At 43.1% G+C, this 16,909-nt stretch overlaps 1 protein-coding gene across 5 annotated transcripts in view; it reads left to right on the top strand.

Moving 5' to 3' along the window:
• HTR2C (5-hydroxytryptamine receptor 2C) overlaps positions 1-16,909 on the top strand; it is a 194,349-nt gene that overhangs the window by 156,856 nt on the left and 20,584 nt on the right. For 4 of the 5 annotated variants that reach the window (XM_090150398.1, XM_031594181.2, XM_090150395.1 and 1 more), the window contains exon 2: positions 4,610-5,252. In XM_090150398.1, the coding sequence (XP_090006524.1) occupies positions 4,868-5,252 (385 nt within the window). In that variant the 5' untranslated portion in view covers positions 4,610-4,867. Of the gene's footprint in view, positions 1-2,531; positions 2,630-4,609; positions 5,253-16,909 lie in introns of those variants that run through there. The other variant, XM_090150397.1, reaches the window with a different exon arrangement.

The raw sequence follows: 16,909 nt of genomic DNA, 5'->3' as shown, positions 1-16,909 counted from the left end.
TGCCCAAGGAGGCTGTGGATGCCCCATCCCTGCAGGCATTCAAGGCCAGGCTGGATGTGGCTCTGGGCAGCCTGGTCTGCTGGTTGGTGACCTGCACATAGCAGGGGGTTGGAACTGGATGAGCATTGTGGTCCTTTGCAACCCAGGCCAGTCTAGGATTCTATGATCTACCATCAAAGAAGATGAACAACAACAAAAAAATATTTGGCTTACGTTTGAGCTTTAACAGTTTGTGGACATTGATCTCCCTACCAATGAAGCATGAATATCAGAATCAGAGAATTGCCAGGGTTGGAAGGGACCTCAAGGATCATGAATCTCCAACCCCCCTGCCACACGCAGGGCCACCAACCTTCCCACCTAATGCTAGACCAGGCTGCCCAGGGCCCCATCCAATCTGGCCTTGAACACCTCCAGGGATGGGGCATCCACAACCTCTCTGGGCAGCTGTTCCAGCACCTCACCACTCTCTGTAAAGAATTTCCCCCTGACATCCAACCTAAATCTCCCCTCCCTCAACATAAAACCATCTCCCCTCGTCCTGCAGTTGTCAACCCTTTCAAAGAGTTGATTCCCCTCCTGTTTGTAGGCTCCCTTTAGGTACTGAAATGCTGCAATGAGGTCAAACGATGATGAGTATGGATGAAGTTCAGAGAATGTAGCACTGGTAGCTGTAGGACAAATGTCCTTTGAGGCACTGGACAATGCTTATTGTCCTGATGAGGTGGGAGTTGCTGAAATTCATCACTTTGGATCATCAGGTACTCCCGTTTCTTTTACTACAGTAATCAATTAATATGAGAGGGCTGCTCTGGAAGTAATGCCTCCTATTTTATGATGATAGCACACAATGTTAGGGATAGATATTGGTGGGATGGCAGCAAAGGTGGAACCTTCCCACCATTATTACATTACATTTTGTTGCCATGTGACAGATGGCAGCGGAGGGGCAGTCTGACAAAACAGCATCTGACGTGGAAGTGCAGATGAAGCAAAGGGGTGGAATTAAATTATGCCTTTTGATGTTCATCAGTGCTTGCAGAATGTTTATAAAGCCCAATTGGTGGATGTGGGTGGTGTGTTTCAGCAGTGATGACAGTGGGGCATCTCCATTGGTGCAGATTTTTACAAGCTGCATGAAAACGCACAGCTCGTGGTGATGGCAGTGTTGGAAAATAGTGATTTATAGCTGAGAATGTGCTCTATCAAACTATGCTATTGTGCTCTTTCTATCTGTTGTAGTTTCTATGGAAAGAAATGAGGAGGCATTACTTTTGGAGCAGTGTGCATATTATTCTCCTCTCTGAGTCTTTGTGAGACTGCTGGCTCTTTTTTTTTTTTTTTTTTTTAAGGCTAAATGACCATCCTTGATTTCTTACCCAATTTTAAGCTCTGAGTCCCAGAGAGTTGGAGCAGAAAGGATTTATGGGAGCTCAGCAGCTCCATGGTCTGGCTGGGAGCTGCTGAACTCCTCGAGTTGCTCAGCAGGCAGCTGATTTTCTGTAGCAAAAAGAAAAACAAAAAAATTGTTCTGAGTGTTGAAGGGTAAAATGGCTGAAGATGAATGCATTTAATTCAAAGGAAAAAAAAAAAAAAAAAAGTTTTCTTTCCAAGAAAGTTGTGTTTTGTTTTCTGTTCTTCCTTTTAGCAATAGAGCAATAGCAGTACACGCTCTCCAAAGGTGTGTGAACCCCCCCAGTGCCCTACCAGTACAGACTTATGAACTGCCATAGCTTTGGTTTCACTTTGACTTCTCATTCTGGAGTATCTGGAAACGTTGGTACCCAACTCCTGCTTTAAATAATGCACGTGGGTTTGATAGAAGGGAAACAAGAACTGTTTTCTAGCTTTGGTTTATCCTAAAATGGACTTGAAGACAGAAAGGAAAAGCCCTGCCCAAATTACTTCCTTCTCAGCTCTGTCAAAGATGAGGAATTCAGCTTTGGCCAATGTTTAAATTATCATCTTAAGGGCTGTCACTGGTAGATTGAATTGAAATTGATGATTGATCACAAAATTTAGCATACGTGCTTTCAAGTTAGCTAGCGGAAAAATGTGTGGTAGGCACAGATTTTATTTTAAAATTATGGAAATATTCCTTAAACATATCCAGAATTCATGAATAAAATGTGAATTATTTTTCTGGTACAGTAATGTGCCTAGAAGGCTGTAGCTGATGGAATTAGTCATAAAAATGTAACTTGTGCAGAACTGTGATGCTATGAAAAAGAAAGCTAATGACTTCCAGTCAGAATCCATGTAAAAAATAAAATTAAATGTACGAATGGAGCAATAAGGTTATTAATTCTGGAGGTGGAGCTCTGTCTTCAGCACTGCTGTTTGTCACACTTTCACGTATCATTATTCAAAACGAATATAGGCAAAATATTTCCTTTGTTGATATAAGGATGCTTTTCTTTCTCTAAATGATAATTTGTTTTTACCATTGTAGTCTTGGATAAAACCTGTACCTCTTCTGAATGCTCTCATTATCCTGATCTCTCTGGTTATTCTGGCTACTAGAGAGCCTGATATTGTTCTGGGATGAATAGCAGCAATTCTACAGCCAGTAAAAGTGGAGCAAGGTCAATATCTTCCATCCACATCAGCCATGGTTTGGGGCTGTAGGGTAAGGCAGAGCTCCTGCTAGTTCACTGCTTCTTTTCTGTACTTCTCTTCTACGTGTGTACACAGCTATTCATGGGATTGCACTTTGGATCTTTTAAGTGCACATGGGAAAATGTTGTTTTTCTCAGGTGCCTTCATGTTTTCCCTCTTTTTCTTGTTCTCTATTGGTACATGAGTGGGAATGGTTCTCTTTCAGTCACTCTGAATAGCAGACAGGTGAATGGGCCGACTTTAAAGTAAGTCCTAATTCCCATTTTAACAGAAAGGACGAACTTTGCATTCTGAGATTCATTTCTACCCTCACAGTCTTAACTCTGAACGTTCAGTTTCTGAATGCCGTAGCGTAATTCTGCTCTTCCATGCAGAACACGTGCATGTCAGGAGTGTGAGGATGAGGATCACTGGGAAATGGGTTCATTTTTAGAACAGGGATTTCTTCAGTTCCGCAGGCCTGGTGCATGCTAACTTTGTGCAGAAACCATTTCCTCAAGTTCAGACATGATTTTTCTGCTTGCCCTGCCAAACCATTAGTGTGACGTGATGGGAAGTACCCAAGAGCCAGAGAGCCAAAGAGAGAGCATTTCTGGATACCTGGAGGTTCCCATTGGGGCTGTGCTGCACAGTAAAGCTTAGATGCTACGATGCTGCTCTGTGTCCCCAAATCACTGTGCCAAAGTGAAGGAAGAGTATTTTGTTCACAGCTTTGCAGTGATAGCTGTGTTCTGAGAAAAGATACACCCAACCTTCTATAGATTTGTTTTAGACTGGAGATGTTGGAAAAATAAATGGCCCAATGATTACTCGCTAATTCATCCTCATGTGCAGCTGTGAAATTATTTTCTGTGCACATAGTGCAAAAACTTCTTCCTAAATTTGAGGTTTAGAGACCCTTGGGGAGTAATTAACTACAATGCAGAAGCAAATCTGGGTTCATTATACACACTGCTCATTTAAGAAACATTTTTCTGCATGAAGCCCATTAGTAAGTTTCCAAAACCTCCATGAATGTTGAACATTTTATTACAGGACTCTGAACACTTCTTATTTTACGTAAAATCTCATGTAAACCCCTATGTTACATTTAGCTTTTGATCCCTGAATAGCAAATTGTTGTCTAAGACAAAGTACTCAAGGAAAAGACTAAAATCTGCCTTTGTATATTTGTTTATTAATGACAGAGCTCTTTTCCTTCTTGTACTAACTGCTCTCCTTCTGTGCTTTGGGTCCTATTCTGTACACCACCAAGTTTTCCCCATTGGGATCCTGATGTGCTGGAAATGAACTGCTGTTTTCATCTGTTGAATGCTACTGGCAGCCAAAACAATTGTGTTCCTGAGGATGTGATTTAGCCAAGGCTGGGAACACATCCCTTTTACGTTCTCTTTTTGTTTGGAGAGGTTGGCAGTGTAACCCTGTATGCTGTCACCTGCTGTATATTGGGTTTTCTATACCGTTTGTTTCCAAATAAGACAAAGCGTGGTCTTTGTTATTATGGGAGAGTTCATCTCTAACATCTGAGCGTTCTACAGCAGCTGTGTGTTTTTTCCTCAAAATGTGCAAAACATATCCAACTGCTCCCAGCTTAAGATGGTTTACCCTGTGCTGTGACTGTGCAGGCTGGGTTGGTTGAAATTTCACGCAATTACTATTTTACACAGTGGCAGAGTATCTGTGAAGTGGCTATCAACCACAACATATTTTGTTCTTCGCGTTTGCCTTTGCAGATTTCACAAAACATTTAATTAGTGATAATCAGCTTTTAACCAGCCAGAGCACACTGATGTGTTTCTCTCCCTCTCTCCCCCATGATTCTAGGCATAGTCTGTACCCACAAGATAAATTACGTGCAGTCTGGAGAACGTCCTACCAGCAGGAAGAGAGAATAAGAGAATAAGAATGTCACTTGCATGAGGATTAAAAAAAAAAGGTGTTGTGTGCACCGTGATTTCGGTTAAGAATGCGATTTTTCTTTCCTTTTCAGAATGGTGGACCTGGGATTCAGCTGGAGATTGCAAAGCCTACTGCCCATCAAGGCTGCTGGTCAGTGGTCACCTTCCACTGCTCCCAGGGGAACCAGACGAGCTCCACGCTGACTTCTGTAAGGTCCGATTCACCATGGGAGATCAAATGATTTCCTGGCTCAGGTTTTGTGAAGTTCGACGTCTGCTTTGGACCCACAATTTGGAAAAGGGATCACCTCTGCGGCACGGTTAAGAGACAGAAAAAGCAGTCCCAGACGATGAGCACTTTAAGTAGCACTGGAATATTACTCAGCTTGACAACAGTGTCTGTTACGCTGGATTTTAGTTTGCATGGTGGTCTGATGGCTTGGTCTTTAAGCACCAATTTGACTCTGAATCAGAGTTTACCTACATCCGATCCTCTCAATGCCTCTGAGAAGGGTGAAGTCTCTCGGATGTCAGTGAGAGAGAAGAACTGGCCAGCCCTCTTGATCTTGGTCGTCATCCTGCTTACCATCGGGGGCAACATACTGGTAATTATGGCTGTGTCCTTGGAGAAGAAGTTGCAGAACGCCACAAACTTCTTCCTGATGTCCTTGGCGGTGGCAGACATGCTGGTGGGTATCCTGGTCATGCCCGTGTCGCTCATTGCAGTGCTGTATGGTAAGTGGCTTCCCTCCTTATTGGCACCCCCTGCTTGTTTTCCTTGCTGCCAGGAATGACACGTGCACAGCGTCGGTGTTGGTTTTTATTGCTGAGAGTGCCCTGAAAAGCTGCAGCATCGAGTCCCTTTTTTATCTTCTTGGTGGAACTGCCCCCAAATTGGCTGGGAAACCAAAGCTTTGGGAAAAGCAGGGCGGTGTGTGGTTGGAACTGAGCCAGCTCTAAGTGAGGTCAGTCGGTCCTTGAGCTTGAATCCCACTGACACAAATGGGATTTGAGCGCTAACTTAGAAAGGAGTTTTGCACACAGCAGTTTGGGCACTCAGAAGAAAGTTCTTGGCATTTGTTCGGCTTGCCCTGTGCCTTTCAGGGAATCATTTTGCTTGTCTGTGCCTCAGTTTCCCTATTTCTAACCCAAGAGCAACTTCCCCTGTTTAAACCACCGTGAGACCTGCAGTGTAGATGTGAGCACTCATTATTGCTTCCCTCTCACACCGGGGTCAATGCATTTGTCCTGCTCTGTGGGAAAGTAGTGATACACTCTAGGACCGTGGTTAGCAGTTCAGAGGAGTGAAACACCCACCATATCCAACTCCTTTGTCTGTCTGAGACTTTGAACCGATTTCTCAGTGCGGTGCTAGGACTCTCCATCACTGGGTATCACAAAGGGATTCTGCTTCTCTATCTCTGCTTCTCACCACGTTTGTACACGCACGTGTAAACATAATGGGTGTGCTTTTAATATACAGTGTTTTGTCTTTTTTGATGTCTGTTTTGAGACTTTCTTTGAAAACTATTTTAATATTGATATTTGTTGGAAACAAATAATGCTGTTTAACTTACTGATTTGATTAGAAATTGGTTAACTGTCCTATAAAGTAAAATGTAGAGATGTTTATGTGACTTCTTCACTTGCTCAAATGATTAAATCAGCCAGAGATTCATTTTGAAAACACATTGATCAAGGATACATAATTCCAAAGCTTATAGAACCTGTCTACAGAGAGTTCAATCAATATGTGATTTAGATACAGACCTATCCATTGAGTTCTTATGCATAAAGCCTTTTATTTTGGGCTATCATAATAGTTCCATCTCTAAATCTTCTGCAAATTACAGCACTGATGTTTTATTTTTAGCACTTTGCTGTGGTTCTCCAGAACTTGACAGGGAGCATATAAATACAGAATTATTTGACTGACCTGCACTTGCATAAATTCTCAGTTACCCGGTGACTCTAAAAGGTGAATTTATGGCAGTGATCCTCAACATATATACTTTCTGAGTCTTTGGAAACTAATGGAAATGGATTTTCTGTTGTTCCTAGAAATTATTCCTTAAGGTCATTTAAAGGTGTAAAGTACACTGCATATTTAAAGGCAAGTAAATATCATTGATTTGAAGAGGAACCGTAGTGATTCCTTTTTCTTCTAGCAGAGCACTAATATTAGACCTTTAAGGAAATCCCTCCTCCTCCAGCAGCCTTGCAAGCACTTTAGGCACCTCCATGGCCAGGAGAACATTGGAATTTATCTTTTTTTTTTTTTTTTTTCCTAAGTGCTACAAATCAAGAAAAGTTTTTAAAAATGCTTTAACAGGTTTTGCACTGTTTGCTGTAGTAGTACACAAGCCAACACCAGCAGTGATTAAGGGGGGGAATATTCACATTTCACCTAAGAGTATCTGGGATTCACGGCCAAAGACGTGGGTTGGAGATGGGAGCTGAGAATGGGGATCATTTTTATCCTGATATTTTAACCTACGTACTTTGCAGTCCATGCATTCTGACACCAGGATCTTTGAAAGCTGCCGTGCGGAGAAATGGATCCAATGGATCTCTTCCAGAGTTGTAGAAGTTACTTTTAATTTCTGCAATCAGAGCGGAACCTCAAAAAAACCCACAAGTAATAAATAGATGAGTGAGCTCCTACGTCACCTCCCTGAGACCCGATGATAAATTCTAGTTTGCAGAGTAGGTTCATTTCCTTAATTTTCATTTAATGAGATTGATTAAATAGATTTCACGTGAACCATAACCAGAAAATCCAATAGATGCTCTCTCTCCACAAATGCTTCCCTTTTCTGTGTGTGCATTTGGTTTTGTTGTGTTGGTTTCTGTTGTTTTTGTTTTTGTTTGTTTTTCATTTGTTTGTTTTAAGAAGGAAAAATCAAGTTGCCAATTAATTCCAGAACTTAAGTACAAAGGAAGTGATGGCAGGAGGCATTATGCTGGGTTCTTCACCTTTTAGACATTGCTCTGATATATGTATCAATTAGTCTTTCTTGAATGTCTTGTACTAATAGATGAGTTGCTTTTGACAACTTAGTACATTTTCCACGGCATGTAATTCCTAAAGAACTATATTAATGAGCTAATTAATAAGCAAGCATCAGAGAGAGTAAATGAAAAATTAAAACTGTGCTTAATCTCAGTGGAGAAACTTTGGATGTAACTAAAGATATGGGCATGACCTAGGAGGGAGGGCATCAGCTGTTCTGCACGGAATGGAGCTTCTGACAATGTACTGAGATTTTTTCCTCAGGGTGATTTAGGGAAAAGCAATGGTAGGTTTGCATTGTATCTCTTACTATGGGCAAGAGAAAGCCCATAAAATAGTTTTCGCTTATATTCCTTCATTAGAATCATCAAATCATTAAAGTTGGAAAAGACAACTAAGATCATCTAGTCCAACCATTCATCCATCCATCCCTGCTGTGCCCTCTAAAGACCATCAGTCTTAGACATCAGCTCTTCCAAGCAGAAATTCCAGAAGGTATTGAACCTTTCTTTGCCCTAATGACTCCAGACCAATGGTGTCAGTGAGTTCCCAGTGTGTCCAGCTAGTGGCCAGCACATGTCCTGGTCTCCACATGTCCAGGCTTCAGGCTTTTGCCTGAGATTCAAACAGCAGCGTGAAGCTGGTGTCCCAACACAGCTTCCAGCAAGGCTGTTAGTAGAAGCAGCATCCATTAGCACCAAGTGCTGGAGCAGCTTTACATCCAGATTATTGTTATTATTGCTAATTATCATCATTATTATGCAGTGACAGAGATGTGCTGAGCACTTGCAGCAGCCTTCTGTAGAGGGAAGGGTGGGGGGAACTGGAAGAGCTGTGAGTCCAACAGCTGCCTCTGCCATCTCCTTTCACCTGATCCCAGTCTGATTTTCTGCAGCGATGCTCCCTACAAACAGCAAACAGCTTGCAGGGAGAGCTGATGGAGCAAGGCAAGGACAAGGCGTTGCTGAGTAAGTTACTGCTCAAGTGAGAATCAAGTCTGGAGAGCTGAAACCAGCATATGAGAGCTGCAAATGATGGTATCTGGCAGGAGGAGGGAGTGATGCTACGTGTCCTTCCTCAGCAGTGATCAAATTTGGTCATTTGTATTAGCATCAGTCTGTTCCCAAACCATTTCCAGAAGGAGCCTTTATTTTTTAATCATTATATTGAGATCTGGCCTTGCTCCATTCACATAGATATCTTCTTAATTTCATTTCTGATCTCATCAAAGATTATCCGTGCCTTATTTTTACCTTTTTATCTTGTTCATAGTTCTTCTTAAAATTTTTATTTTGGACCTAGCACAGTGAAGACTGGAAGCCTGGCTGGGGGGGAAAATGCCATCATCTGAGCAAGGCGCAGCACTTGGAAATAGAAACCACAGTGCTCTAAAGTATTTTTGTAGTCTTCTTGCTGCATTATTAATGCTTTTATTAATTTAACTGATTCTAGTCTTTTGTTATTCTTTCCCATTTCTTAGATGTTTTTATATTTATATCATGGCTGAAAACGTCAAGATTTTTGTATTCTTTTGTAATGAGAGACATGAAATCAAAGCTGATACTTGCAGAATGACACCAGTATGGGCTGGATCCATTCAGATGGGCTATTTTTTGTTTGTTTAACTGATGAAATGGAAACATTGGGTGGACCAGGAATGAAGAGGAACTGATATTAAAGCATTTGGGTTTACTGGACTTGTGAATTAAATCTCAGCTGAAAGTTGGGGAGAGCAAAAAGTGCTAAGGAACGCACCCAGCTCCCTGGGGAGGCAGTCTTGTATCATTTCTAAGCAACATCTGCAGGATATATCTTTCTTCTAGTAGAGAAAATTATAACAGTGTTCAATGTCTGACCTCCCTTCAGTTCTTTGGGCAGATGGTAATGTCCTTTAGTGGTGACTGAGCTGTTTTTATGTGTGTGCTGCAGCTTCACAGGCAGATTTAGAAAGCCTGTCACTTTTAATATAATAGGAAGCAGCCCCATAAAAATTCAGATTTTAGTAAAACCTTGGCTTGCCTTGTAAATTCTTCCTAAATAATTTCGTGGGACCCACTCTAAATCTTCGTGTGGAAGCTCTTTTCTCTCCCTTGGGATGAATCTGTCCCTTCCTCAGCTGAACTGTGAGCACGCAGAGCAACAGCAGCTGCTAAATTTGCAATGAGAAGCAGTATTATCATGGCAAGTGGGCTGTGACAGACACAGAGATATTTCAGAATAAGAGGAGGGAGTGGAGCTGGCTTGCTGTTAGCATATCCCAAGCATTGGTCTGAATGGCCCCCTCAGAGATCCTGTGCCCCTCAAGGAAGGTGGGAACAAGGCCCCTTGGTTGGTTCTTTGGCCCTGTACTGAATTGTGATGTGAGAGTTGTGATGGATCCGGGCTGCTCCTTGTGTCTGAATTCCTGCTGTGTTTGTGTGGAAGGAGGATTTGAGTCTTTCCCCAAGCCCCCAACCAGGCTGTGCTCCCTGCTGAGTGCAGCGTGTAGGGGCCAAAGCCACAATGAGCACTGTGGGACAACGATGCCAAGGAGCAGCCAACCATCACTGTCACCCCAACCCCTGTGATATCCTGAGATCCATCTTGCCTGAGCTGCCATCTGTTTCCCAAGGTAGGACAAGTGAACTAGGTGTTAATAACCGGCATGACAAATGCACAGGTGTCCCTCCTCTGCTCTCAGCAAAGCTTCATTAACTCCAGTTGCAGGAACGAAGGTTACATGGCACAAGGTGTGCTTGTATGCTCTTTCTGTTTGAAAACGTGTGCTGTTATTCATTACGTGCTCTGGAAGCAAATGTTTCCATCTGCAAAGCTGCCTCTCCTCTTCCTGCTCTGCTGTAGCCCATGGAAATCTTGTCTCCATTGTGCTGTGTACCCAAATGTCTTTGCCACCCACCTACCAAACCCAGTACTCAGGAGTCCCGTCAGCTCCAGACATGCTCAACTTCCCATGATGGCATACATGGCAGCTAGAGATGCTGCAAATCCTTCTGTGTAAATATACTTTTTAAACCAAAATACGGTGTGTTTCTGAAACTGAGAACTCTGCAGAAGTGTATCCATTTCTACAGCGTTCCTCCTATGGAAAGCTGGAAGAGGGACAGGATTACCCTCATTGCTGGTGTAGTATAAGGGAGTTTGTGTCCCCGTTCTGCGTGCTCTGCGGTGACCTGTTGTGCTGATGGTGATGGGTTGACAGTTGGGCTTGATCTTAGAGGTCTTTTCTAACCTTAACGATTCTATGAAACATCCAAAATGTAGAATATTTTGGATATCCTACCAGGGCCTATCAACTGTATTTCAGCCCCATGAATGCTGCTGAGAAACTTGCATGGGAAGTGGCCAAAGCTGTGGGACCAGAAGCAGATCTCTGTGCTTGGCTGTCAATCAGTGCCTGCTTTATGAGAGCTTGAATTTCTCTTCTCTCACCTGCTATGCATAGAGCCCAGCGGTTTTGTGTCGGGTCCTTATTACTAATTTAAGCTCACCTATAATCCACATTGTGGAGCAGCGGTTCGTGGGGCTCTGAAGACCAATTTTTGCTGTCAGATACAGAGGCAGAATGATCACCAGTAAATTTTTTACTGCTTGCCTCTTCCTTATTATTTCTCCTCTCTGTGCTGCCTGTGTATCGCTCAGCGCTGGCTTCATCCTTCTTCTCTGTGTAGGCAGCAATATTTATTATTATCCTCCCCGTGCTCGTTTCCATTGACAAGAGGATCCTGCCCACATGCCAGCTTTAGGAGAAAACACCAGAGAATAATATTTTCTTCCTATTTGTAAACATGCTCTTTTGCTTCTCCTCACCTCTTGCTGTTAAGCAGCGGGCTGCGTTTTCTGCTGTGGGTTAATGGAGCCTTCGGCCCCCAGTCTGCTGCCATGCATGGGCTCAGCACAAGGGAAAACAGCACCAAACCACCCATCGCTGCTGTTTGTGTTGGGCTGGGTTGAGAGGCCTTTTCACACAGATGGTTACACGGCTGCTTTGAGGCAGATGTATGCAATCCATGCTTGCACCACCCAATAACCTCAGGGCATTGCTGAGCTCATCCTGAGTCTGATTTCCATAGGCTCTGAGGGATGCTGCAGACTCATTTGCCCTGAGGGTTTGGCAGGCTCTGTGAAGGATGGTACCTCCTGCAGAAGGGCCTGAACAAAGCTGGTTGTGTTCACCTGCTAAATGCTGCAATGGAAGCATGAATCCATGCTATCTGAGGTTAAAGGTGAGCTGTCAAGTAGAAATGAGAAGAGCTATTCTTTCCCTTCCTTTTGTCCCTCTTTTCCCCTCTAAATGTAGAAAAGTGAAACAGGAATGCTAAAGAACACCATGGATCTTGTTGTCTAAATGTTATTTTGCTGCCTCCTTTGTTGTGATCAGTGACAGCAGCCTGCAGGTTGGTGACACTCTGTGATTTTCCCCATGCTTATGGGTGGATCTGGGGAATGGCTTCTTGCAGAATGCACCAGATCCTGAACACAGTAAGGTCAGGGGAAATATTGGCAGCTTGTTCAGACAAGCTGGAGCTTTTGCCAGAGTTATTCTCTGCCTCCCCAGTCCTCTTTACACTCCTCCTGCCCAGTACAGCTGTACCTCTTGGCACAACTACAGCAGCATCCTTCATGTAGAAGGCTCCCAGAGGTTTCTCTGGTCTCCTCTGAGTCTCAGGAAATCTCTACCACTACAATGCACACAAAGCATGGGTGACTCTCCCATTAAAAGTCTGTGATGTATGTAGGTAAAGAGCAGTGAGCTGGCACTTTTGGCAGTAAAACGGCCTAACGCACTCAGTGCCCTGCAATGTTTCTCAGACTGCAGGTCCTGATCAGAGAATCATAGAATAGCTCAGGTTGGAAAAGACCTTCATGATCACCAAGTCCAACCACAACCTACCCATACTACCCTAACTCTAAGAGCTCACTGCCAAATCACATCCCTGAGCACCACATCCAAACGGTTTTTAAACACGTTCAGGGATGGTGACTCAATCACCTCCCTGGGGAGCCTTTTCATAAAGAAATGGAATAGGAAGGAATGTTCCCAGTTTCAGTGGACTTTCACTTTCTTTTGCTTTTATGGATGAGAGCTACTTGCAATTGCCTTTGTGTTGGCTTTGTGTGGTTGGTGCTCCTCTTTTTTCAGTGTTTTCTGTTGGAAGAAAAGAAAACTCATCTGGGATTGCTTAGCTGAGAGTGAGGATTTTTTTGGTTGGCTGGTTGGTTTTGGTTGGAAAAATAAATGCAAAGGTAGAGGAAGAGAAAGAAGTAGTCAGATTTTGCACAGTCTAAATGGGAAAGCAAAACTGTAAACTCCAAAGAGAGTTTCCTGATCTCACAAGAGCAAGGAGTTGAAAAGACTTTCTGACTCACTGTCCTGTTACTGCCAAGTGTTGCTAAGGCAGAGCTATTGCAGTCATATCTCCTGTTTTCCAGAGACTGTTTGCTGTCAGTTCTGCCTGCTGTTGGGCTGCTGAAATCTGGATCTACACGTGGAATTTTGTAGCAACAGAAAGCCGTGACAAACCTCTGAGGGCTTCATTTCCAAATCAAAATTCATATCTTTGCCATCCTCAACTTTCCTGCAAATAGAAGCTTTTAGATAGAAAATCCTAATGCTGTAGTTTGAAAAAAGCAGAGCCTCTGATGTCCCTCTGTGCTTTGTAAGGAGAAGTAAATGAGCCTTGCAGCTTTCCTTCAAAAGGTGACAACCTGGGCTGCTTATCTACAGCTTTACCCAGGAAAATCAGTTACCAGTGTTTCCTCTCTCCCAGCTACATCAGAAGCAGGCACAAAATTAGGCCCATCGTCTCTAAATCAATTAAGGGCTGTGGTCTAAAACAAAGCCAGAAAGCAATTTACTAATGAGAGCAGGTTGTTACCTGCTCAGGTAAGCAGTTGATACAGGACTAAGTTTTCTGCATTGCTTCATGTTACTCCAGAACATCCCCTGGCAGCAGCCCTAGGTAAGAACTAATGCAGTAAATTCCACCCAGGTGTCTCAGGGATGGTGCTTCCTTGCCAGTCCAAATGTAGACAATGGAGTCCAGCTTCAGCCTCTCCCCAAATTCCTGAAAATGAATGGAAAAGATAAACCTACTCTCAGTGATCTCGATGGAGCAACTCCTACTTGCACCAGCTGAATTTATGGCCTAAGAGTTTTCTATTCTACCCACAGCACGTAAGCAGTATCCAAGCAGGGAGCTATTAGTCATACTGTAGTCTCTATATTTGACAGGCAGGTCTTGTCTGCCCGGTGAAATTTTAGAGTTGCCCATCCAAAAGAAAACCTGTGTGTTCAAGTGTGGCTTATTAGAATGTTTCTGAACGTGTACCTTGAAGTTCTGTTGTTTAACACAAGTAAGGATTTCCATCTATTTTTAATTTCATCCTTTTGCTACAAAACGTTTGGAAACTGCAAAAGATTTTTAAAACTACAGCACTATAAGGGCTTGATAAGGTAAGTGGAGCCCCCAAAACCCAGAGTGAGTATAGTTACATCTTTGTTTTACAGGAGAACTGATGTCAGTTTAAACACAGCAGCAGTTTTAATGCTGTCAGTGCAATCGTCTCATGCCCAATTTGCTTCTAAATCAGTGAAGCTAAATGTGCTTTAAAATGCATGAATTTTTTGTTTACTTTTTATGACAGTAGCCTGTTAGCTCCAGTAGTAGCTCGGTAAGTGCGTTGCCTCATTGTAATTAACTTTTACGAGTTGGAAAGAAATATAAAGTTACATGTTTTGTAGCAAACCAGAAATTGATAGAAGACAGTGAGGGAAAGCAGAATTGTTATACAGAAGCAGAAAGACCCTGTGACGATAAACAGCTCCAGAGATAAATTTGCTGCTTTGTAAAGGTGCCAGGCAGTTTGCCAGGCTCACCAGTCAAACCAAGACAGCAGACGTGTTTCCCATAGGCAGATGGAGCCTCATCTGGGAGGGAGAGCAGCATTGCTCTTGGGTGAGGCACGGCCACCCTTGGGTGTGTTGAAACACACGTCTCAAAATGAAGGGAAATGATTTAATGAGAATTCCAGGCGTTTTGCACAGGCTGAGTTCATTTTACTGTACGGCACTGCATCTGTCTATGTATCTTTACCCGAGTTAACTTCTTGCAAAGACTTTCTTAGCTACGAACGCTCGCGCCAACCCTGGTGGCCCTTTGCAAACCTCAGCTGCAGCTCAGGCCTCCCTCGTTTTCCAAATCTGTTGGCCATCTGGAGAGCAGCTCAGTTAATGTGTCCCCTGCCTCTCCAACCACACCGCAAAGCCTACAGCTCCAGCAGCAGCTGCTCAGCAACCAATGGAGCTGCCTGCGGATTGACATTTGCTTCTATTGATTTCTGCAAACAGAGGGATTTCAAGAGAGAATAAATTCCATGGAATAGCAAGAACAAAAGGATAGTCACTCTTCCTGCCTTTTTCCCAAACATTAAGTTAATTTAGAGATGTGGGAAATGCAGCGTCCTGCGTTTGTGTACAGTGAATATGTGAGCTGGCATTTAAAACACAGGGATGATCACGTTAGGCTGGCTGGTGCATCTCAGTGATTTCATCAGGAATATCCCACACCTGTTACTACAACCTCTCTTATTTTCTCTTACCATAAAGGCCCTTGCTTCCCCTCCAGCACCACTTTCTCACATTAAATATTGTGGACGTTTTATCTCATGCTGAGCTCTTGCTCCTTCCTCTCACTAACCCCAGCAGAATGACACTGGGCTGAGGAGCAAGTTAGCTGTGTGCCTTGCACTTGGCAACAAGCAGTTACAATTTCCAGGAATGGTCCTACTTGCCTTCTGTTGTGAAGATTAACATATGGCTCATTTTCCTGTGCTGGCTGCAGCTGCAGATATTGGAAAGCTTTAGGGGCAAGGCAGAACCACTCCACGCTTGGTCAGCTGCATTTCTGTACTCGGTCCTGACTTGATGCATAACTGATAGAAGAATTTCATCCTTGTTCTGTGTGGGAATTACACCCTGCATTCACTGGGGAAGACTGTTGTTGCATGTAGATATGTGCTTCCTGCCACCATTTTGTTGTTTGGGGGTACATCCTATGATATTTGTTGCTTCCACTGTACTGTGTTACAGGCAGGGTTTTGTGAAAGTTGGTATGGTTTCTTTTCAGCATGTGGTGTCCTTACCACTCTTTGTGTGGTAGATGTAATAGCATGAAAATTTCTTGCCTCGTGGCCCCACCTAAGTGATGGTGATATGCCAAGGCCCCAGTGAAACGTTTCCAGTGGAAGTGTATGAAATGCACCAACAAATCCTTGAGTTTAAAAGCATGGAAAAATCACTGCCGTTGTTCAGGAGACTCCATTTATAGACGGTATAGACCTCTGCTGTACAAAGGAAAGGAATCGTGAGAAAAGCAAGGCGAAACCTCTGAAGAGCACTTAGATCTACTGTAAGATAAATATACCCACCTCATACATTTTTTTGAATTAAGAACTTTTCCAGGATTGTATGAATTAACTCAGAATGAACTCAATTTTTTCTACTTCCTTTTGCATCTGTCTGCTGAATTGATATCATTAAATTCGTCAGAGCAGATGATGATTTTAAAGTCGCTCTCTAATTCTAATTCATATCCCTTGAAGTTCTGACTCTACAGTTCCCTAATAATCATTAAAATATGCACAAATACCCTTGTAGGGTAGTTCACCTCCCTGAGACGTAGCAGTAACAGTAGCATTAAGTTCCCACTTCTTGTTTTATCAGCACATGCTGGGAAAGAGGCTCTGATGTGATTCATCTGCTTGCGCAGTAATTAAATGGAAATTACATTGATGGAAGAAGGGCCACATGCCAATTTCTCTGCCTTGCACTGATTTGCACACAGCCTTATTGACGCAATACAATCCTTTTCTGAATGGACAACTCACAAGAGAAAGAAAATGTAATCCTCTCTCTCTTTTCTGCCAAATTGTCATTAAAGATGCTAATGAGATGAGGGGAATTTGTGCATGAACTTGTCATGGAGCCTAGGCTGCGATTACCAATATGTGCTATATCAACACTTTGGATTCATGTATCAGTTTCAAAGACATAGTCCACTTCTTCCAGTCTCTTCTATGTTTTCACTTTTTAATAATCCTATCATGGAATCATAGAATGGCTTAGGTTGGAAGGAACCTTGAAGATCATCCAGTTCCATACCCCCTGGCTGGCTGCCCCATCTCTGGAGGTGCCCACAGCTCTGGGCAGCAGTGCAGCCTCACCACTTCTCTGTGAAAAATTTCCCCAGCATCTAACCTTCCTCTCCCATCTTTTAGTTAAAACAAGGGGAATGGCTTTAATCACTCTCTCGTCATGTAAAAGGTGCAACATTTTGTGGGCAAGACAAAATTGTTGGTAGAATTCTGCTGATTCTCTGTT

This window comes from Phasianus colchicus, chromosome 14, assembly GCF_987193195.1.
Source record: "Phasianus colchicus chromosome 14, bPhaCol1.hap1.1, whole genome shotgun sequence".
Classification (NCBI taxonomy): domain Eukaryota; kingdom Metazoa; phylum Chordata; class Aves; order Galliformes; family Phasianidae; genus Phasianus; species Phasianus colchicus.
Note: the sequence above shows the minus strand (reverse complement) of the source record. Positions and strands in the feature narration are given on the sequence as shown.